At 52.8% G+C, this 22,967-nt stretch overlaps 7 protein-coding genes across 7 annotated transcripts; 3 read left to right on the top strand and 4 right to left on the bottom strand.

The window, feature by feature from the left end:
• Positions 1-1,945: 1,945 nt before the first annotated feature.
• CCOS01_07375 (uncharacterized protein) lies at positions 1,946-6,124 on the top strand (the record flags this gene model as incomplete). Its single annotated transcript, XM_060455541.1, has 5 exons — positions 1,946-2,173; positions 2,454-3,327; positions 3,382-4,344; positions 4,852-5,728; positions 5,845-6,124. 5 exons carry the CDS (start codon positions 1,946-1,948, stop codon positions 6,122-6,124), a joined length of 3,222 nt encoding a protein of 1,073 aa, XP_060313433.1.
• A 1,288-nt stretch (positions 6,125-7,412) lies between these two features.
• CCOS01_07374 (uncharacterized protein) lies at positions 7,413-7,793 on the bottom strand (the record flags this gene model as incomplete). The annotated part of the gene is made up of 2 exons (XM_060455540.1): positions 7,413-7,609; positions 7,694-7,793. 2 exons carry the CDS (start codon positions 7,791-7,793, stop codon positions 7,413-7,415), a joined length of 297 nt encoding a protein of 98 aa, XP_060313432.1.
• A 1,151-nt stretch (positions 7,794-8,944) lies between these two features.
• Positions 8,945-9,382, bottom strand: CCOS01_07373 (uncharacterized protein; the record flags this gene model as incomplete). The annotated part of the gene is made up of 1 exon (XM_060455539.1): positions 8,945-9,382. One exon carries the CDS (start codon positions 9,380-9,382, stop codon positions 8,945-8,947), a length of 438 nt encoding a protein of 145 aa, XP_060313431.1.
• Positions 9,383-9,818: 436 nt separating this feature from the next.
• CCOS01_07372 (uncharacterized protein) lies at positions 9,819-10,115 on the top strand (the record flags this gene model as incomplete). Its single annotated transcript, XM_060455538.1, has 1 exon — positions 9,819-10,115. One exon carries the CDS (start codon positions 9,819-9,821, stop codon positions 10,113-10,115), a length of 297 nt encoding a protein of 98 aa, XP_060313430.1.
• Positions 10,116-10,709: 594 nt separating this feature from the next.
• Positions 10,710-12,548, bottom strand: CCOS01_07371 (uncharacterized protein; the record flags this gene model as incomplete). Its single annotated transcript, XM_060455537.1, has 1 exon — positions 10,710-12,548. One exon carries the CDS (start codon positions 12,546-12,548, stop codon positions 10,710-10,712), a length of 1,839 nt encoding a protein of 612 aa, XP_060313429.1.
• Positions 12,549-14,054: 1,506 nt separating this feature from the next.
• On the bottom strand, positions 14,055-15,383 carry CCOS01_07370 (uncharacterized protein; the record flags this gene model as incomplete). The annotated part of the gene is made up of 3 exons (XM_060455536.1): positions 14,055-14,528; positions 14,593-15,021; positions 15,129-15,383. 3 exons carry the CDS (start codon positions 15,381-15,383, stop codon positions 14,055-14,057), a joined length of 1,158 nt encoding a protein of 385 aa, XP_060313428.1.
• A 784-nt stretch (positions 15,384-16,167) lies between these two features.
• Positions 16,168-17,860, top strand: CCOS01_07369 (uncharacterized protein; the record flags this gene model as incomplete). The annotated part of the gene is made up of 4 exons (XM_060455535.1): positions 16,168-16,182; positions 16,274-16,933; positions 17,000-17,429; positions 17,487-17,860. 4 exons carry the CDS (start codon positions 16,168-16,170, stop codon positions 17,858-17,860), a joined length of 1,479 nt encoding a protein of 492 aa, XP_060313427.1.
• Positions 17,861-22,967: the final 5,107 nt, after the last annotated feature.

Below are 22,967 nucleotides of genomic sequence, written 5' to 3'. Positions count from 1 at the left end.
CTTCGCCATCATGAAAGTCAGGGATGGTTCTCACGTGAACACGTGGTTGAGCTCATGCCGGAGCCGAGGGAAATCCGGGGCCGAATGAGGCCCGATTAGGAGTCCTCCTTTGGCCCTCTGCACTTCTATGTAAAGGAAGCCCCGGACCTAGACCAGCAAGATTTCGGACCCGATCTCATCGGTGCCTCACTGCCCTGATAGGAGGTGGCACTGGTGAATTAGCGAAGGTCAGGCGATATTTGACTCTCAGGTGAGGCTAAAAAAGGGGGCACGGCTAAGACCCGCCATCTTGGGTCAGGTCCATGTAGGCAGTATGCTCGGGCATTGTTGCACAATATTGGAGAAGCTGGGGAATGCTGTTGGTTTTGAGGAGGAATCCGGAAGGGCGGGGAGTGAGTGGTGTAAGAATCGGTCGATAATGATGCGGTTGTTTAAACTTGAGCTGTGTACTCCAGCTACGACCACTGGGTGCGCTTGGTGTGGTGCAAAAGAAGAGGCAAAAGGCACAGCTTGAGCAAATTGGAGGAAACAGCGCTGCAGAGATCAGATGACATGCACCTTTTGGCTCGACAGGGTTCAGCTGTCTTAATCGAGACTGTTATTCACCGCCGCCTGGTAGGTTCATGCAAGGGCCAGAGTCGGGACGTTTCCACCGAATCTTTGTGCAGGCTTTGATGACAATTGAGTTTCAGTGAGCTGGCAGCATCGGATGGGATGTTGCGAGTAAAGATAATGAGAGTTTGTGCTTCATCTCTCAGTATCATACACATGTACTTGATGAATTTCAATCATGGTATAAAGTTGCAGCTGTCGGATGAAATGGCGGAGTGAGGTCACCGAGGAGTTTTGGTCAGACGGCCTCGGGAGCTTCAGGGACCGACCAAGTGGACTTTGGAGATCCACTTGAGTGAGATACGACACGTGATTGGGGAGAAGCGAGGTGAACTGGAGCTTACGAGATTTGAAGGCGACGGTCAGCGACGTCGCGGGTGCCGGTTCTGGCCCGTGCGTCGTGCTCCCCTGTCACCGCGACAACCAGGGTCTTTTTTTTTTTTTTTTTTTTTTTTTGTTTTTCTTCTCTTTCTTTCCAGTCGATGCAATTTTTCCTTTCGTCCATTTCTTCACAGCGCACAGCGGTGACATTGGCTGGAAACAGTTCGCAGCGCGCAGCAGCAGCAGCAGCAGATGCAGCAGCAGATGGAACCAAAGTATCGGGGCCGATCAAGATATGGAGTACAAAGGAAGGGGAAGGATTGTGAGGCCCCATGACCACATCAGACCTGCTCCATTTAGGTTGATGATTGCTGTGAATGACTGGACCAGGACAGCTAGCTACATACAAGTACTGCCAACTGCAACAGTGGACGTGGTGGACCTTGGACCTTGGGACCTGGAAATAACTGACCCGGTCCCGACCCCAACCGGTTTCCTCCCATCTCCCGTCAATAATATCTTTGGTTTAAGCTTCTGAAAGGATCCAATGCCAGCTTTCTGCAACGGCTGATTATCACCTATCGTGTCTATCTACCTGACGGATATCCCTCACCCAGGTTGCAAGGCTGCAAGAGACAAACAGACAGACGCCAGACCATTAGACGCCAGGCCACATTGGATACCCATCTGTTGTCATCTGGTCCCTCTTTGTTGGCCCTCCCTTTGTCCATCTCTCTCTCACTCTCTTCATCCATCTCACTTCACCCTGTTTCGAAACCTTTTTCATCCCACGTCTCGTCTCTTCCTGCAGAACTCGGAGCTGCGACAGTTTACCTTTCGCCCCGTTATTGACCCCCCGACTGCCGGCTCGCACGCTCGCACGCGTCGCCCTCGGCACCCACCCCAGCAGCTCTCTGCTCCCCCAAAAGCCAAAAGCGCAGACGGAACGAAAAAAAATAGCCACACCACGCATCAACACCTCCCATTAATCGCAATCTGACAAGTTCATGCAATGTCAGGCAACACCCTTAGAGGCACGCCCAATCGCGGCCAGGCCCGTGGAGGCATCCCCTTCACCCAGAGCCCCTCCGTCACAGGCTCTGCACCTCCCGCCGCCGTATCCTCTGGCATTCCGCGCCCTGTCCTAGAAACCCAGGCTACCCAGAGCGAAGTTGGCGGCGGCGGCGGTGGTGGATCAGGAGTCAGTGCCAGTCGTCAGAAGCAGACCAAGAGAGATGAGGTATGATGCCCTTTTTTTCCCCATCTTCTGATAGTACCCCACGATCACGACCTTTTGCCTCTTTCTGCTCCTTCGTCTTGGAGGAAAGATACGCAGACCGCTTGTCCATCTTCTGTTGTCGTCGTCGTCGTCGCGTCTCCAGTCTCGCTGGCACTCCGATCGTGTCTACTACAATCGACCCTCCAGAAGCTGCTGCTGCCTCCAAATGGCCAGACTTACCTACGGCGAGCTCGAAAGAGCCAGACTACTCGACACAATGGATACTGATTACTACGTCAAGGCAATTCGCAAGAAGATGGAGAGCGATCTCTCCAAGAAGAAGCACCTCACGAGCCGAGCCCGTCACTCCCGCAAGGCCCCTCCGGGCACCGTCCTCGCCCTGAAGCCCAGTCAAGCCCTGCAGATCAAGCCCGCTACCACCGTCGCCGAGGCCGCCCAGCTCATGGCCGCCAAGCGTGAGGACTGCGTCCTCGTCACCGACGACGACGACCGCATCGCCGGTATCTTCACCGCCAAGGATCTCGCCTTCCGTGTCGTCGGCGCCGGCCAGAAGCCTAACCACATCACCATTGCCGAGATCATGACCAAGAACCCCCTCTGCGCCCGCACCGATACCAGCGCCACCGACGCCCTCGATCTCATGGTCCGCAAGGGTTTCCGTCACTTGCCGGTTATGGACGAGAACCAAGATATCTCTGGTATTCTCGATATTACAAAGTGTTTCTACGATGCCATGGAGAAGCTGGAGCGTGCCTACTCGTCCTCGAGACGTCTGTACGATGCCCTCGAGGGTGTGCAGTCCGAGCTCGGCACGAGCCAGCCGCAACAGATTATCCAGTACGTCGAGGCTCTGCGTTCCAAGATGTCGGGCCCGACTCTCGAGTCGGTCCTTGACGGACGGCCCCCGACGACGGTCAGCGTGAGAACCTCGGTCAAGGAGGCCGCACAGATGATGAAGGAGAACCGTACCACGGCCGTCCTGGTGCAAGATCAGGGTGCCATTACTGGCATCTTTACCAGCAAGGACGTTGTCCTCCGTGTCATTGCCCCTGGTCTCGACCCCGCGACCTGCAGCGTTGTCCGCGTCATGACGCCTCACCCGGACTTTGCTCCTATGGAAATGAGCATCCAGGCTGCTCTCCGCAAGATGCATGGTAAGATTCCTGCATTGACGAAATGAAATTAACACCAGCTAACGTACCATATAGACGGCCACTACCTCAACCTTCCCGTCATGAACGAGGGTGGCGAAATCGTCGGCATGGTCGATGTTCTCAAGCTCACCTACGCTACCCTTGAGCAGATTAACACCATGTCTACTTCAGACAGCGAAGGGCCCGCGTGGAACAAGTTCTGGCTCTCGCTCGACGACGGCACCGAATCCATGATGTCCGGCGAGGGAAGCCACACTCATCACACAAATCTAGGCTCACGCATCATGTCTCCCGATATCACCCGGGAGCGCATCGGCGACAGCGTGGCTCCCGGTGACTCTGCCTCCCACGTTGGCTTGGAGTCACCACCTCGTTCCGCCGTCACCGGCAACAGCCCCGCTCAGCAATCCCCTGCCGAGCTGCCCTTCCCCTTCAAGTTCAAGGCCCCGTCCGGCCGTGTTCACCGCCTCCAGGTCATTGCTTCCCAGGGTATCTCAGCAATGGTTGCCAACGTGGTTGCCAAGTTGGGAAGCGAAGTCGAGTCCATTGGCGGTGCTCCGGTGGCCGACGAAGGCAAGATCTCTGGTGGTTTCGCGCTCAGCTACCTCGACGATGAGGGTGATTCTGTCTCCATCACGACGGACAACGATCTGCTCGAGTCCATTCTCCTCGCCCGCCAGAGCCGCCATGAAAAGGTCGACCTGTTCGTCCACGACCCCGAGAAGCCCCCCGTTTCCGCCGCACCCCCCACCATCGAGACAATTGCGCTCCCCACCCCTCCCATCTCCGCCACGCCCGACCTTCGCCGGAGAAGAGCCTACGATGACGAGGACGACGAGGCTGAGGATGAGGACGAAGATGAGTCTACGATCCGGAGATCGCGTCGCTCGAAACACCACGCACCCGTGGAGAAGGAGGTCATTGCTGGTGTTCCCAACGAGCTGCTACTCCCTGGTGCCATTGTGACGTTGGCGGTTGTCATTGTCGGTGTTTTCACGATCTCGCGCCTGACCAGTAGTAGGTAAGGGATGCGCTGTAGAGAGAGAAAGCTAGAGACAGGAAAGAGGAGGATCTCAATCACGACTTCACGAGAGTCCTTGGCGAAGCATTGTAAATATGTATCGAGTATTGTTGTCTTTACTAGACCTGAGTACCCCGACGTTAAATTAATACACCGCACATCCGTTCTATCAATTTATTGGAAGTGCGAACCATTGGATTATGTTAGTAGCCTTGAGAAGTATAATTGCACTCATCGTTCTTGGTATTACAGTCAATTGAGTGCTTACCTAACATGTGGGGCGTATCGGCAGGGGCGTTGCGGAGACTTCCGTCCAGCTTCCCTGAGAGCTCCAAAAATTGTTCCTGGGAAACTGCAGCAGCGTAACGACTCCTGAGCACCCAACGCCGCCCGCCAAAACGCCATGATTGTCAGAAGCATAGTCAGCCAGCATGGTACGTGAAACCTCTGAAGGCTTTCAATTCAATTGACGAGCTCAAGCTAATACTGACTTGTTCGTACAGGCAGCAGAGCACTGCTGGCCCCAGCAGTCGCCCGATCATGCCACCGCGCCGGCATCACGACCGACGCCCTCGTCGGCGCCATGACGCCCGAGACGTTCGCAGACCTGACCACCTCCGCGGCCCTCCGCCAGATCCCCCAGGTCGCTCCGCAGCACGATCCGGATGTCGCAGCCAAGCGCGTCGAGGCGATCGAGGCCCGCTCCAAGACGGTGCCCAACGCCTATAACCGCTTCCGCCGGCAGCAGAACCTCAACGCCCGCGTCGGCGCCGCCGTCGGACGGCCGTACGTGCCCTCGCAGCTCATCGAGAACCCGCCTCACCCGAAGGACATCAGCCTGGAGCTGCTGATGGCGAGTCAGACGCACATGGGACACCACACGTCCCGCTGGAACCCGGCTAACGCGAAGTACATCTACGGCGTGAGGCAGGGGATTCACATCATCTCCCTCGAGACCACGGCTGCGTACCTCCGTCGCGCGGCGCGCGTGGTGGAAGAGGTGGCGTACCGCGGCGGACTGATCTTGTTCGCGGGCACGCGCAAGGGCCAGATGGACATCGTGACGGGGGCGGCGAAGCTCGCGGGCGGGTGTCACTTGTTCACCAAGTGGACGCCCGGCAACATTACGAACCGCGACGTGATTAACCAGGGGAAAGAGGTGCGGATCGTGGACGAGAAGGATATCACGCTGCAGGGGTTTGAGAGGTTGCAGAGGACGGGGCGGCCGCTGGTGCCGGATCTGATTGTATGTTTGAACCCGAGGGAGAACTATACCATGCTGTACGAGTGTGGGTTGGCGAACGTGCCGACGATTGGGATTATTGATACGGATGCGAATCCGGATTGGGTTACGTATGCCATTCCTGCCAATGACGACAGGTTAGTATTCACCCCCTTCCCTTCCCTTCCCTTCCCTTCCCTAACGCCGAACTCCCCATCTAAACCCCCCAACTACCTCTCTATCTATGCCCGTTGACTAACAATGTCGTGAACAGCTACCGATCCGTCGCCGTCATCGCGGGTGTCCTCGGACGCGCGGGCGAGGCGGGCCAGAAGCGCCGTCTCGCGGCCGCGGAGAACGGCGAGTCGGAGTGGACCACCCCGCTGGAGACGCAACGATTCATGAAGGCCCAGGGGAACGCGTGGGAGAGGGAATTGAAGAAGTGGCAGTCGACGGCCTCGTACACGGCGCACAACGCGGAGGAGGGCGAGGAGGCCAGGTTGCTTGAGATGATGCAGGTTGACCGGAGCAAGGCTGTTGATGGTGAGCTTTGAAGTTCTCCAGTGGGTCAGTTAGGGTGAAGTGAGTGTCGAGGATTGAGATGGGAAAAGAGAGAAAAGATGAGGGAGAAGGATTGTCCTGTCCTGGGACTTTGTACTAGACTACCTACCAATGTATGAACATGTACCAGTATTTCTATAGAAAATCGCCCTCTGCTGCTATCGACGGGCGTTTGTCACTAATGTTGGGTGATTCATCTGCTGTGTGGGGTTGGCAGTGATGAGTTCTTGCAGGTAGGCATACGGTTTTGGCCCACCTTGGGCCTCTGTGAGACTATCTACCACTCAATATCACGATAGAGCTCGATGACATAGCTGATGCAATGGCTCTACCCAAATTCGATTGAATTCAGCTCTTAACTGTAGTGAAAGCTGTCACCGTCGACATTCATCTTGTTTGGTCTTTAACCCCCTCAAAGAAGATTATTCGCTGGATGTTCATATCTTGTATACCATCGGACCCTGGACCCTTCTCAAGGCACCGTGAGCACCTGGTTTGGCATTGACCATACGTGTTACATGTAGATGAGTAGGTACTCGGTGAAGCCTTCATATGAGACGAACGTATATCATCTCTACTCTATACGTGTCAACGAAAAATGAAACTAGCTTAATTGTATGTTTGTCCTTGAGTTTGGCTTGGCTTTGTGTGACGGGAGTGGGTAGATGGGGCTGGGTGGTTTATCTGTTGTTAGGGGCACGGATGTGTGGTGACCTGATCGTCCCCTTTTGTTCCGTTTGCTCCTTCAGCGACGTGTAGACTTCTTTTCATTCGTACGCAAAGCTGTCGTGTCAGAATGTGGCCTATGACCAGCATGAATACTATCGTCTACGCGGTGAGGGGATCTTCGGTGTGCAGGTCATGTTTGCTCAATGGAGAGATTTACTGGAGTGAACGTCCCAAGACAAAGTGAAATGATTTTCTTGAAACACATGTGATGTTCCCAGATGGCAGGCTTGAGAGCGATCTCGTTATCTAGGCTTTGGGAAACATTCACGATTTAGACCACAAGACTCATCAAGAAGTCCAGGAGCAAGTACAAAGTAAACAGATTCTTTGAACGATATCGAAAAGTTGGTATCTCAAAAACGCTAAGAAATGTGGTATCAAGTCTAAAGTCGTCCCCCGTCCCTAGCAACCAAGATGTTGTGGTTGAATCGTCGAAAGAAGAATAAAAAAAAATCATAATCGTGCGCTTTGTCGGCCAAAGTAAACGGCCCAAGTAGAAGTTTCTCCTCCGCCCCAACATTTTTCCCCCTCCTGAGCTCCGTTTTCCACACCTTATCCCCAGATGGGCTCATCGCGAGGAATCTCAGGCATGGCCCGCGGTACGGGCAGGGGCTTCGGGGTGTCGATGTCCCTCTTCTCGGCAGGCTTCTTGCCGCACACGTTGGCATTGTTGCGCGCGGGGTCGGTGTTGCAGATGAGGCCGCCGCAGCAGGGCTTGTCTACTTCTGTGGTACTTGTGAAGCAGAGACCTGAAGAAGGAATTGTTCGTCAGTATGTGTGAATGATTATGGGTGAGATGGATTGTGTGAACTGAGTAGAGAGAGAGAACTAACCTCCTTCTGCGATGCACTGTCTCTTGATGAGGCCGGCGTCGACGCTGATTGCGGACGCGGCGCTAATGAGGGTGACGAGGGTGAGGAGTGAGAACTTCATGTTGACTTGTTCGTGTGTTGTGTATGTGGTGTTTTGAGTTTTGTGAGTCGTGTGGTTGACTACGTGTGTTGTAGGTATATCGGCTGTGTGTATGTAAGATGATATCGGTTGTGTGTTGTGCTGTATTGGTTGTGCTGGATGTATGTAGAGAGCGTGTTTGTATGTATATGAGCACTTTTGTGTATATGCGACGTGACGGATGTTGGGAGAGCTTTGTGTGAAGAGCGAATGTTGGTCGATAAAAGAGAGGCTAGCAGTCTGCTGTCACAGAAATGGATGGAGAGACCAAGCTGATAAGTTTAATGACACTATCGAAAGGATAGGAGGCGCCACGGGAAATTTCGTGGATGTCAATAGCGCTATATAACCTTAGTCCAACCTTCTTTGATTGATTACCACCCCAATCAAATTATCAACTACCACACCCTCACCCCTACCTGCCGGGCTCCGGGCCAACACCCTCCCTTGACTCGAAAAGAATAAAAGTCGCAGTCGGGAAACAAGTGCTGGCCTCGACCGATCGAGGCTGTGTAGGAGGTCCCGCCAATCTGCATCAATTCTACACACCCCCCAATCGTGACGAAGTTCGACACCTTCAGATCTCTGGGCGGCCTGGGCTTCTGTGGTCTGAAGTGTCCGTCAGTCGAGCCAAGCGCGGTGACCAGACGACCAGACGTACGCGTACGCTGCCGTTTGGCACGGCGTCGCAAGTTTCGGCAGGAGGAAAGTCACAGGGTTACGCCCGTCTCACAGTCCGGTTCCCGAGTTCGTCGCAATGATGTGTGCCAGTGTGCAGTAGTGGTTATCCCCCCCTTCCTGATCGCTCCTTGCTTCAACCCGCGGGCGCGGAGTTTTGGAAGGGGTGGGAGTGACCGTCTAGACGGTACGCTGGTGTGTCGGTACCTTAACCTTGGGCACACCAGGGGAAAAAAGGAACGCCTAGGTAGTGTAGTCACCGAGAAAAGGAAAGAAGAATAGGTGCTGCTGGGAACAGAGTTCAAGGCAACCCCGGGCTGCGGGAACCTGCGAGGGATTCTTGGAAGGGCGCAGGTTTGCGGGACAGAACATGCGCAGTTTCAGAACTTCCGATGTAATGGACCGGCCAATCGGGTGGCCGCGGGGTTCTGGTTTTTCGAAAGAAAAGAAGGTTTCTAAATATATATGAAATCTGGGTGCCGTCTGGAGTTGGTGAAGTTGGGATGATGAGGTGGCCTCCTCCCTGGCAAGACTGACATCCGTCCTCCGTACACCGAAGCTGTGCGGTAAAAGAAGGGCAACTCGATAGAGTGCAAGCACGGTTCTGTAAGCCAACGGCAGGGCTGTTGAGCATAGGCATGGGCAAAGACATGCTTAACGGGGATTATGCTCGCCAGCCCTGCCGAACAGGCCGGCATACCATCTCGCGGGGATACTGTATACCCAATCACGTCGCGTGCAATACGTCTTTGCTTTTCGAACAGATTGAGTCTGTGAATTGTAATTGAGAGAGGTCCCACTTTGATCTCCGCGCCCACGAGGCCAGATAGATGGATGATGGACATGGCATGGCGGCATGAGAGAGAAGCACGAACCACGACGGGATGGTCCATAAAATCGTGAGCATTATCGGTCCTGCCGACCAGATACCGGAGGACACACAACCCGCCGCCCGCTGAGGGAGGCTGTAATTGTATCGTCCGTCGGTCGCTTTCCTGACCCCGTCCTTCTTCTCTCCGTGTCTGCAGATCCGTTGACTTTGGGTGAGGGATCCGAACGCTGTGAGACTTCAGCACCCTCTTCTTACTCGTTGCCTTTTCTGTCAACCCAACATTAACAATCCAAACACCCCCAAGACCTTGGGTAGCACGCAAGAAGAGATAGAAACGGAGTCAAAGCAAATGCAATCCGAACAGGTTTCAACTTTCGAGCGCTGGGCTTTTAGAGTTTGGATCCTTACGTATACCAGAGGAAATCCGAAAATTAGGTCTTGGCAACCCCCTGTCTTCTCGCGTTTCCAGGATCCCGCCAGAAAGATGAGACGGAAGCATGTTCGCCCCGGCCGTTGTCGCCGGCTGGTTCAGTGCATTGTTCAGTTGCACGACACACACACACATACCTGCCTTATACACGCCCCCACGAATCGTGGAAGCCTCGTGCTTGGGCTGGAGCTTGACTCAAGGAGAAGCAAAAACTCAAGGCGCCATATTTGCAGAGCGCGGAAGTGCACACTTCAGAGCACCCACGAATACTAGCGGAACCACAGAAACTCAAGTCTTCCAAGGAACAAAAAATTGCACAAACTCTCTGCCCTTGGTCACGATTAATGTGGCCGCGTCATTTTAACCGCTTTAATTCGAGCTAAGGCATTTCTTAGATTTGGCCGAGAAAAGAGTTTTTGGGATTAGACACGGCATTAGTGCGCCCCGCTCATCCCGGACGGAAGCGACGCCCCGAGCGAAGGGCCCGGGTCGTGCCCCACACTACCCGCCATCCGTCCCGACGCTCGGCTCCGTGCCCCTAGGTAATATGAGATGGCATAGGAGAGATCGAAAGAGAATTTCGCGAATAAATTTGGTACAAAATCGAGAATTCATTCACAGGACTAGTGCTCTCTATCCTGGGTCTTTCGGCCTCGGCTACCCGTTGCAATGAAATCCAGCTCTGGAGGGTAATCAAACACTGCGATATAAGCGCAACCTAGTTTCAAAGTACTAAGCCGGGATATGCTCCTCATAAAAGCATTTAAATAAGTAAAGTCTGAATTGCTGACATGTCCGCTTGCCATGTTAGTAAGTTGTGAAAAGTCTATCAAGTAAATGAAAGGAAATAGACAAGAAAATACAGGCCCACGCCGCCGCCGACCTCATCCATGGTATCCAAGACGCCAAATAGACACTACGCCACACCATCAGACCACTCTCCTCTCACCCGTTGGCATTACCCATTTATAAACTCTATAGAATAGACATCCTTTTCCCTCCCGTCCTTCTCCCCCATAACCGCATCCGCGTCTCCATCCACGACCACCCCAACCCCAACATCATCATCATCCCCCTGCTCAATCAACATATCCAGATCCCGATCCACAGCAGCCGCCTCCTCCGCCGACACCCCCATCTCGCCCAACCCCTCTACCCCTTCTTCGGCCTCCGTCGCGTTGAGCAACGCCTGGAAATCGGTGTGGTGAGGGTGGTACGGGTTATACGGGTTCTCATGATGGTGGTGATGATGGAGATCGTGATGCGACGTCGGCCCCGGCGGCTGCAGCCCGCCAATGATTTGCGGATCGATCGGCTGGAAGGACTCATCTTGTAGCATAGGGTTATGGTGCGGGTGCCGTGGTAAGGGGGAGGCCGAAGGGTCGCGGAGGGTGTGGGAGGGTGGTAAGGAGGTAACTTCTGCGTAGGGTGATGATCTTGGCGGCGATAGGGGCGGGAGGTGGTGGTGGTGATGTGGATGTTGGTGTTGAAGCGAAAGGACATGGTCTGCGGTGCTGAGAACTGTTGAGGTAGGCCCTGGCGATAACGGCGGCGGCGGCGGTGATGTTGCATGAGTGTGATGAAATGAAGTATTTGTGAGGGGATTCACAACCGATACAGGCGCAGCAGAAGAAGTAGTAGAAGCAGCAGTAGCAGCTGCTGCCAATGCCACCGCCGACCTTCCCTTGGCACCACCCCCGTTTCCACCTCCCAGCGCAGGCGTCTTGCCGAGCTCCTTACACTCCGTACAGTTCCGAATCACATCGCTCGCCGTCTCCTTGATGCGACTCCAGTGATACTTCTCCGCAATCGTCGCGGTCGTCTTGTTGATCCCGCCGTGGCCGGCGGCATGCACCTCGCGCGCAATCTCGTACTGCCTCCTCGGATCCGGCACGACCTCCTTATCCTTGAGCATCAGCCGTTCGCCTCCGCCGCCGGCCTCCCCCTCGCCCACCAGCTTATAGTGCGTCGCCGCGCTCCGGAGCCTGCTTTTCTCGGCGCGGTCAGCACCCGCCGGATACCGTCCGTACTTTAGATAAAACTTGATCTTGTCGAAACGCTCTTCACTCACGAGGTCCTCCGACTCTGCGCCGTTGCTGCCGGGGACGGGCAGGTCCCGCCCGTAAATGATGGCGTCGATGAGGGTGCCCGGGTACGAGGCGAGGTTGCCGCACCCCTTTACGCGGCCGATGCGCTTGAAGCCGAGGGCGTCCCAGATCTTGCACGAGGCCACGTTGGTCTCGTAGACGAGGTTGAAGACGGAGTAGGTGTAGCCCAGCTTGGGCGCCCAGTCGATGTAGCACTCGCCCATGAGGCGGCCCACGCCGCGGTTGCGGGAGGCGTCGGTCACGAGGAAGCCCGCGTTGCACACATGGCTGCTGCGGCCCGGGTAGTTTGGCTTGATGTAGAAGCTGCCGAGGCACTCGCGGGACCAGTCCATGTCGTCGTTGAGTTCGGCGTGCGGCTGCTCGATGTTGCCCAGCATCATGACGGCGCCAAAGTTCTGGAACCAGTAGGCGCCGAATTGTTCGGCCGCCATGGTCTCCATCATCGGGTAGGTGTCGCCGCCCTCGATTTCCTTGTTGAGCTGGTCGCTCAGGTAGCGAACCAGGGACGGGGGCACTTCGTGTCGCGAAGCGAAGGGGATGATGGTGGCGACGGTCTGGCGGTCGCGGAGCGTCACTTGACGTGGGGTGATGTCGGCCGGTAGGGAAGGGTTCATCGGATCCGGGTACGGCGTAACCCCGGACACCCGGTAGATGGTGGGGCTCGCCGGGTCATCTAGCATGGCCGGCATTTTCGGGGTAGTTTACTGACTCGGCGGGGGCGGATCGGCACCGCAGGGGGCCTTCTTCCAACCCAAAGCTCCTCGTAAAGGTGTGACGAGGAGGGTGGGTACTTCGTAGTCTGTAATAGACAGCTCAATTGGCCGTTTGCGACAAACTGGATTTCGCGGTACTGACTTTTATGATACCAAAAAAGTCAAGAGTTAGTTAACATTTCACACGTGTATAGCAGCAGGGAAAGCAGCGGTTGATAAGAAAATACGCGCATATCCCAAGATCATGTCTGGCCCTGCATAAGCAAACTTCCCTCTTCTGTCCCCTCCCTTCGTGATGTCCGTTATCTAAGACGGAGCTGAGGGGGGATTTGGAACAAAAGAGAAAATGCAGGTTGAATTTGTAAGGAAAGGCTGCAAGTAAGCCTACCGAAAATCTGATCTGACTCTGCTCAGTGCTGACTTACTTTCCCCCAAATTTGAGTCAGAGTAAGAAAAGCAAGACAACCCCTCCGGCCAAACTGCCGATTCGGCGCAAAAATGCAGTCAAGCAAAACGAAAAGACGGCGTGCGTGGTGGTACGGATGCACTGGTGGCTTTTGCGCTGCACTTTGGGTACGATCGGATAAGGTAATGAACCGCCTTGCCGTTTCAGCTTTTGCGATGACACCACAGCTGCTAGCATGCACGAATGCCTGACCTTGGCGGGGTGTGTGGAATCGGGGGAGCTGCTGCTGTTGTGCTGTGCTGTGCTGTTGCTCGAACGTGCTGAAATGTTCGTTGGTGATGTGTTTCCTGGACCTGAGGCCTGAGGGGTGGAGGGGTTAAAGGAGGGAGGGGAAATGCGCAGGTTGCGAAGTTTTCAAACCCGGACTTTGGGACTTGGAGAACTTGTAAAGTTATGTAATGGAGATTGAGCCACATTTAGCGCCACATTGTGGCTGAACCTCACATTGTCCTTCTGGCAGCGTTGCTATTCGTTATTTCTGAGAAGAAATAATACAATAGTATGACAAGAAGTAAGGATCGAAACGGTACTTGAATATTTGTGATCAAGTGCGATCTTACAACTATACATATCATGCAGTCAGCTCTCTCAATACAGAGCTTCTTAGATGCGTTGTATCAGTCCAAAGGTAACTCACGTGAACCCATTCTCAGGTATCACCTAGATGATGTTCGGCATCGCTGCTTAGAGCATCCACAACTTTGGGTTTGTTTGTTTGAAATCTGATGAATATTCCCTACTTTCTTAGCGGTTAGCGAGCTCAGAAGAGACAGCAAAGAGCTATGGCTACAATCAAGTAAGGCAATATCCGTTCGAGAATGCCATCCCAAACACGGAAAGGACCTTGGTGGCGCAACAAGCTCGGCTTTCAACAACACCTTTGACCACCGTTGGCTTCGTTGGCTTCAAAATCTGATGTGCTGTTGAAATCGCTTAGAAATATCAGACATATACACTCTATCTAGGGTTTCTACAGTCTATTGGATATCATACAGAGTCTCACTCTCATACGCCAGTCAAGAGCCACACACATCGAAGCTGTTAGACTTCATCCGCATATGCCAATCTGTCATCGACGACATCAGAGACGGATCAACATTCCTATTCGCCTTGATGAAGACAGTCTCATAGGGGTGAATGTTGCTCCCGAAATACTTTTTATCCCACAATAAGTCACCGGAATCCGGGTGAGCCTTGCAGTACTCTTCTACTCCTTGTTCGGAATGCAGAGCGGTCATCATGGCGTCGACTTTGTAGCCGGCGTTCATGATCAGGCCCGTTGTTCCAACCTCGGCGTGGACTGCGGCGTTCCAGTCCGCGTAACACCCGCTGAGACCGACGGGAGCGTCTTTGCTTCCGAAGCGGTCGTCTTCGGACGCGCTTGTTGCGACTGTGGGGTCCAAGAGGATGCTCATGCCGACATCATCAGTAGCGAAGATCATGGACTGAACATGCAGTCTAGGGATGCAGTTGAGTGTCATTCCGACAAGCTGTTTGAAAGAAATTGTCTTAGAGTTCACGTCATGTCAATATCGAAAATTTGTGAAGACTCACCTTGGTTGTCTCCGTCACCTTGCTCAGATATAAGTCCGACCAGCAAGACGAGCTCCACGCCGGTAAGAATGGCCCTCGAATGCTAGCGTTCATCGTGATGAAGCGCTTATACTTCTTCCACAAGTCATCCTTCCTCAAAACTTCGCCAATAGCACCCATGTCGAAGCAGGTGTTGTCCCGCTTGACAATGCTAATGTTTGGCAGGTCAGGAATGGTGCTCGACGCGTTCGCATCTCCATTAAAGATGAAGACAAAGTCTGCGCCATTGTGGATACCCTTGTTGATAAAGTAATCAAGGTTTGCACGCGCGCTCTCGGAGTCATGATACGCATACACGATGAGCGGCCGGTCTTTTGAAGACGCGCTCTGTTGGTCTGGAGTTGCGGGTTTAGGCGAAGAGCCATGCGCGATAGATTCAGGGATCGCAGGCTTTTTGGGGGGACCACCCCTGGTTAGCTGCCGGACCCAACAAACTTCGACTGTTACGGCACAGAGCACCGTAACCGCTCGCGGGGAGGGACGGGGGAAAAACACACCAGTTGGAACGGCAGTATCCACCAGGCCGATATCAGGAAGACGGCCGTGAGAAGGCCAATCTTCAGAGGTGTCCAGTGCACCCCGAGAGACGGCATTTTCGGAAGCGCTTCGTCGTCGTAAAGAGAGAGTTTAGGGTGTATGTCATCTAAAAAGGAAGAAGGAAACGCTTGGCCGGCTCCATGGAGATTTGGGCTCAAGATAACGTTGGAGCGGCGCGGCAGGGAAATCCGGACTGACGTGGAAGTGGATGACATGATTGCGAGTTGCGCTCCTGAGTGGTCAGACTACCCCGGCCATGTGTGGATATCACCAATAATAGGACCCTTACCCCTGATGCGGAGCGAACGGAGTGTGGGAGCGGTCGGCGCAAGCGCTCACGGATGCCGACGAGCTAAGGAGATTTCGTTGCCATCGGCGGAGACTGAGATCTTGGGTGAAACGAGTTTATAGATCTAGACTATTCCAGTTTTTAACGTGCGAAAGTTGAGCTCAACACCATGAAGTTGTCGACACAAGTATCGCGACTTTTCTGAAGATACTTTCAAAATCTGGCGGGCTGGGAGATTAATTCAAATTTCACGCACCCTGTTTCGCACCCATGGACTCATCACATGTTCCTCCAGGCAGCAAGTCAGATTTCAGGGCGCTTGCGTTGGTTCAGTCTGCAAATTTGGCTTGGCTGTTGGCGCCTTGCATCCTGAACTGCATAGGACCCCTGGACAGAGGTGCCGAATCTGGCAGAGATATGTGGGGGTCACTGCGCATATTTGGCCCAGCCTGATATTCTGGCATGCAGGCGAACGAATCACGCAGGGTAACATATCGGTGTTGGTGCAAGTTGGAGTTGCTGTGCCATGATTTTGAGACGTTTCCGTCAGACCCCGGTGGTTCTGACGATCTTTGCTGGTGCTCGTTAAAGAGTTCGTCTCACTAGTTCACTGCGCCATTGTAGTTTACCGTTTCTTTTCTCTCTGTGTTTGTCCTTTGTTGATCCCCAAATGTCAAGGCTGAGCCAAATCAATCCCGAAGTGTCTCGCGATGTCTGCAGCTCATGTAAGTCTCAGCATAGGCCGTGGAACAATGATACAGTCCCGGGGTTACACAAACCATTTAGATGGTCAACTAACCTAACTTGATAACCCAGGACCATGGGAACCAAACGCATTCCCACGCCACGGAGCAACCAGGCCTAGAAGTTGTATCACACGAACAAGAGAAGTTCTCGCACACAGAAGACCCCACGTGGTCCGGACTCCAAGTCTCCAACCATTCATTTTACGATAGCGGCAAGGAGGCAGTTTCTGATCACAACGATACCGACAAAATACACGTAATTTCGGGGCAAGACGAAGTCGGAGAGCTTGAATCTGTGCGACCAAAGCGAAGAAAACGGCTGTGGCTCATCATTGGAGGAATCATACTCGTTCTTGTGGTTGCAGCAGCTGTCGTCGGTGGGATATTGGGAAGCAGGGCGACGAAAGCAGCGCAGGTCAACGATTCGTTGCCCACGAGCGTGGCTAGCCCTACCAGCACACCGACTCCCGCGGATACCTCCAACACGACAACAAAATCACAATCAATACGTCAGGGATCGCCTCTTACCGTCACCGGATGGAGTCAGTCTGGGGGAGTTGAACTGTTTCTGTTCTATCAAGACGACGATTATCAAGTACATCGGTCGACATACGACACTACGAAGACAAGCGACAACTCATCATGGCAGACGCCCGATAAGTATAACTCTTCTGCGGATGTGAGTACTCGTTTAGGGGCAACTATCATTCAGTATGATGCCTCATACCAGGTGGGTAAATCTCAAACACTGTTTGAAGCCAGGCGTGAGTGAGCGCTAACAGACGGGTCTCGAAAGCCGCAAACAGAAGTCTTTTACACAAACGATGATGGTCGTGTCCTGGGAGTGAGTATCAACGATGCTCTGAGCTCAAACTATGAAGAAGACAGCATCAAGAACATGGTGTTGAACTCCCGTGTCAACAGTAGCGTCGCAGCATATTGGCCTTGGGTTATATATCAGGAAAGCAGTGGTGGAATCGTCGAGGTGCGAAATCGCCTTAGGACTGAATTCTCACCGGCAGCTGAGTGGGACAAGAAGAGACTCAATATCTCTGCGGATAGTGATAGTCGGCTGGCGTTGGTTCCACTATCGACCAACTTCAGCAAGATTGCTGTCCAAGGAGGTTATGGGATAATCTACCAGGTTAATGCAGCCTTGGTTGCGCTGATACCGGACCTTGGATCCGATGAGCTCGCTACTGATTATGCGGACTCATGGCCTACAGGTATGTTGCTGCCCTTTCCTGTACCGGATGTTCATCAAATAAGCTAATCAACCAAAGACTTCCCAGCTGTCACAAATATGCCAGGAGGTGCACCCTTTGCTGCGTTCTCAGTTGCCAGAAGTTCAGATACTTTGCAGAGAATATTCACTTACGTCCTTTACCTTGACAACGATGCAAACATCAACGTCATCTACAACGATGCCTCCTCCTGGAAAACGGCTCAACCAGCTACCTTGAAGGGTGTTGACGCCGACACAGACATTACCTGTCTCACTATGGCCACGACGCACCGCGACTCTTTTACACAAGAAGTAGTACTTGGAGCGCAGTCTTTCGATCCAAGGTGCTACTTTCAACGTGAGGGCTTGGTCAGAGAGGTGATTCTGACTAATAACGAGTGGGTGGATAATGGAAACGTGCCCATACCGTAGGTAAGAAGGATTAGACACGTTCTACACGTTGTATACGTATGAAGCATTTGCTAGTAAAGATTGATGACTGAACTCTATCTAAAAATATGTTAATAAAACTCTGACTGGGATTCAGAATCGAATGCAGACACAATACTTCGATGAAAATCAAAGTTGTAGGGTTTGTATCAATATGTTCGATCAAAGCGAAGACAAATAACAACTACATTGTTGTGTAATGGTAGAGTTATAGTTTTTCGCCGTAAACAGGAGGTATAATTGAAATGCGAATTGAACATGGCAATAGAAAAGATGGGTGTGCCGAAAGTGGACTGTTGTGTGAATTTCTAAGAATTGGAAAATATATCAAAATATCTCCGTCAAATCGTGACAACGGTTTTTCATAAAATCAATAGAACTTCATTGTATGGCATTTCATCCTTCCATTCCTCTCAGCCAGGGGTTGTATCTCTGTAGTACCAATCAAGTGCACGTAACGTATTATCTTGTTGTCGAAAAAATCAAAGAACACTGAATTGAAGATGATTTGTTTAACTTCAGTCCTACATGGGAGCGCAAATACCAGTAGCAAGTTATTCTGAGTTCCATCAAGGTGACAGAAAGAACCCTAGGAATGGCCTTCAGCTCCGGGATCATTTCATATTATTGCACACAAGACCTTGGAGACTGTGTTTCAATTTATCTGGCTCAACTTCTGTAGCATAAAGTTGCATTAATCGCACTTCCAATGACATTGTCGATGTTGTTCGAAGAATATTACAAGGAGAAAAAGCATGCAATCAGCCTAAATCGATAAATCCCATTTGGCTGATCCATGGTTTGAGTTCCCCTTGTCAACCCTCGACCTAGTCCTTCAAGTCCAGCTTCGAAGGCATTCGAAATAGGGACTTGAAGCATGCTATAGAGACAAAGATTCAAGTACGACCTTTAAACCTCGAATCATGAAACTTTTCACATGGAGATGTCCAAGGATCACTTGTGTAAGGTAGGCACCCAGCTACATGCGGCGCTATCGATGTCGGCTGCTGTTGAAGCTCTACAGATACGGACTATATTAATCCCAAGTCACGTGCTTGCTTCACTTCCATAGCTCAATAGAGGAGCACGATAATTCGATCTGGCCAGAATAAAACGGTTGACATTGCTTCATAGCGTCGATATGGGAACCGCGTGTCTTCCATTAGCACCCTGCTCCAATTGAGGTACTTTTTACACCCAACTTCGGCGGGCTGTTAGGATATAAGGCGGCGCGCCACGCAACGCAGGGAAGGAAAAACTCAAAAAAAAAGAGCCAGTATTCCTTAAGCCCCATCAGATGAACTCTTCACAGCTGAAAAAGAGCACACTAACGCTTGGCATCCACCGGTGGCCGAGCTTAACAGACTCTTCGGGCCAGGTACCATTTCCCTCACACCCTGGCTCAGCGCTTCAGGAGGCCGGTCTGGGAAACGCGCGGCCACGGACCCTCCTATCCCCATCTTCGAGTCTTCGACTCGTCACTCGGCGGGAAAAGCCTTGGGAGCTTCTTCCTCTTTGGGTCTTTGGGTCGGGTTGAATAATACCCACGTACCACTTCCGGAAGTGCAATCACGATTCGGGACGTCCCTGGCGAGGCTGTGTTACGTGTATCTTTCGATGCTTGTGGAGAATTTTGCTTTGGAGGTAGAGCGACGTAAGGCTAGGAAGAGAAAGGGGACCCGACCGTTCAATGAGGCATGGCAAGGAGCGTACCTTGATTTGGGGCATTGGGCATAGCGAGCATGTGCAGCACAAATCACCCGCCCATCGCAAAACTTACTTAAAAGTCACACAGGGCACATCTGACGGCTGTAGCCGACCTCTCCACTGGGAACGGATAAGGCATCTTCAGCTCGTGGCAAAATAACTCAAAAAAAGGAAGATCAGAGATGATCAGGGATGGTTCGAGGCCTTGGGGATCCTCTCTCGGCTCTCTATGGATGACGCAAGAAGCATGCGTGCCTGAGATATTTGCGGGAGAAGGTCTAGAACTTTTTTTTTGGCCCATTGAACTTTCAAATGCTGAGCGAGCGTGAGAGAACGCGTTCCCGGTTTACTGTGGGGGAATGGTTTGTAAACATCAACATTAAGCCCCGTCTCGTCTTGACACGTACAGCGGCTGCATCTCGATGATGCGGGAAAAAAAGACATCTGCACGCGCAAGAGCGGATGCGAAGATGACTTCTGTAACGGCCGAAGAGAGACTATCGAAGAAACCAATGCAGGAGTTTCGTCAGGATGTTCAAGTGTTCTTTGTTCCAATGTTGACGTTCGGCACATGGAAAGGGGGGTGCGGACGCGGACGGGCGGGCCATCGGCGACCGGATCTAGAACTGGCATTTTGCTCCACAATTCAGCAGCGAAGTTCTCGATCTTGTCGTAGTCGGCGACATTTCAGCTCACGTAAAGATACGGAAACGACACTGTACTCCCGTACGTACTGTCGTCCACGGCAGGCGTAAGCCGGTCTTCCGGCCTTTTCGCTGCGGGCTGCAGGGGGAAGTTTGTAACTTCGTGGAGACTTGGTTCATATTAGTGTAGTGCCTCGGGGATGGGGCACCATGATCCTGAACGGTTTCCATGTGCCTTGCCGTGGTTCGACTTTCCTATGCTAGATCGAACGTTCGGTGTTAGGGCTGTGGCATTTTGGTTCCTGGATCTCTCCTAAATCAGCCCTTTACCGGGGATATGGGAATGCAAGGCAGCCGGAATAAGATGTATGCACGGCGGCAAAGTTCTGTCTCCTTGGTATACGGCCGCCATGATTCCCAAAGTGAAGAAAGGTTCAAGCCCGACATGCTTCGATGCTCTATTTTCGTAAAGGAAGCGCCATGAATGAATCCTGTTTATGGGACTTTTGCTCGTGATGATATGGAATTTCACCAAGCTGAGGATTAGGAGCCATGTCTTGCCTAAGCAAGGTGGCGCTCATTTCCTGGAAGACGTGCCTGAATTCCAAGATTCTTTCCCTCGAACGCTGGGCTGTTGGGTTTGGAATATGTAAACATGGTGGAAGAACCGTGTCGGAGCTCTGCAATTAAACATGTGAGACCCAGTCTCACATCATGGACGCGGGATGTTCACAAAGTGAGAGGGGAAATGTCTGAGAAGTTGGTGTGTTAAAAGTCATCCCATGCCCCAGACCCCAACGTTGCTCAAATTGAGATTGCTGATGTAATACGACGGCACGACGGTAGGATGTTCTGATTTTCAGATGAAAAAAAGGACGCCGTTCAATCTGTTTGCATGTCGAGAAGGGCGGGCCTCGGGCGTTTCTGGGGGCGTTGGATGAGGCACTTGGCTAGTGATAATTAGGGCGAGGGAACTGGCGGGATCTGCGGCAAGGCCAACGGACATTCAATACCTACCTAGATGAAGCCTAAGCCAAGCCAAAGCCCATCTTTCATTTCGCGACGGAGGATGGAGCGATGTTGAAGGGTCGAAGCCATCGCTGCCGTGGCCCGTCTAACGCTGTACGTGGCGGCTACAAGGCATCTCGTTGAACAGGCGACGCCGCAGAAGAAAAGTGAAGAACTGGGCCTTGCTCCTGCGCTTCGGCTTTTCTGATTATCTCGATGGGCTCCCACCCGAGATGGCCGTGATCGGGATCCCCATCCGGCCGCACGCACTGGAAGGATTGGGGGCGGATTTGACAAGTTTCCACAATCGAAACTGGCCGAGCTGGATGGCGGTTTGGACTACTGTGAAGATGGGACGACCGGTGTCATCAGTCACTGGCTGGCGCTTTGCCTTGGTGATTCTCGGGCTAATATGTCTCGCTCTCCTTGGAACTCTGGGCAGCTGGGCTTGCAGAGGGAACTGGGAAGGTGTCCGCGGACAATGACTCGACCCCTTCTCCAGAGCATCCACAGCGAGGAACGGCACAAAAAACTGTGGATAGAACTGAACGCTGCTGGAGGGGAGAGGGGGATTGCCCCTGCACCAACGCGTCTTGGGAGACGGGGGGAGAGTTGTCGGCATCTTGCAATAAACAGCGCAGCCGCGCAGCGAGAGAGATCGAGTGGTTGATGGCTAGTCCGTTGGCGTCACAGTCAAGAATGGACTCATGGAGCCCTCGGGCGGCGGTGCTTTTAGCAAGTCCTGGTTCGGGAACCCGCAAAGCAAGGAGTAACGTAAACCGGGAGCCGGGAACCGACTCGAGATAGGAAGCTCGGGGAGCCGATCAACGGAGTTTAGAGATGTATTATCTCTGGGATCTGGGACCCTGGATTTGGCTTGAGAATTGGCACGTCGGGCTCTCATCACCAAAAGGGGGTTCTCGGCATGAGAGACAGGTCATCAATGATGAGAGTGGTTTTTCTTCGTATTAATCAAGAGAGATGGGACCCGTTGGAACGCTGCGAAGGTTCTTTGCGGCAGTGCCGGATGTTGGCGGCGGTATTGGTTTCCTGAAGGATGCCGCTCGGGTGGATGAGATGTGATGGTTTTGCAACTTGCGAGTGTGAACTCTACGAAATCCAGCGCCTGCTGCCCGTCGCATCGGATTATCCTGCCGAGGGGTTGCTTCTCTGCGTCTGAAGGTTTGAGCTGGAGGAGATTGCGGTCTGTGAAGTTTGAAGAGACGGGCATGTAGGGCGAATTCACAGCACAGGGAGAATCGTTGCTTCTTCAGGGGGTCTGCTTACATGTGCTATGGTTAAAGGGAGCTTTTTGTCACTTGGAAACGGCCCCCAATCAACTTACGACAGTCGGACACTGAAGACGCAACTCGCTGAGCCTTGGTGAGGGAGAATTTGAGAAGAGGACCATCTGCTGACACATGCTCCGAGGATTAGAACCCCTCGGCCTCTTTACCTGAAAAGAGGAGTTGCAGGCCGGAAAGGGCCACCCTTTTCCCTCCCTGAACCGCTCTGCCAGAAATAGTTCACAGAACAGCAACATCGTCCATCAGAGCGAAGTAGCGATTGGACGCGAGACCGACGTGTAGAACGCCTCATGTTCTGGAAGAATGCAGTCTCGATGAAATACCGCATCAAGAGACGCCATATCAATCCCGGCTGCACATCGCGAAAACCGAGAATGCTGATTCTATCCAAAGTCGCGGGTTCGAAAAACAGAGCACATGGTC

The sequence above is a fragment of the Colletotrichum costaricense genome, assembly GCF_030867565.1.
Source record: "Colletotrichum costaricense strain IMI 309622 chromosome Unknown Scaffold_7.1, whole genome shotgun sequence".
NCBI classification, from domain to species: Eukaryota; Fungi; Ascomycota; class Sordariomycetes; order Glomerellales; family Glomerellaceae; genus Colletotrichum; species Colletotrichum costaricense.
This window is presented reverse-complemented; position numbering and strand designations above follow the sequence as displayed.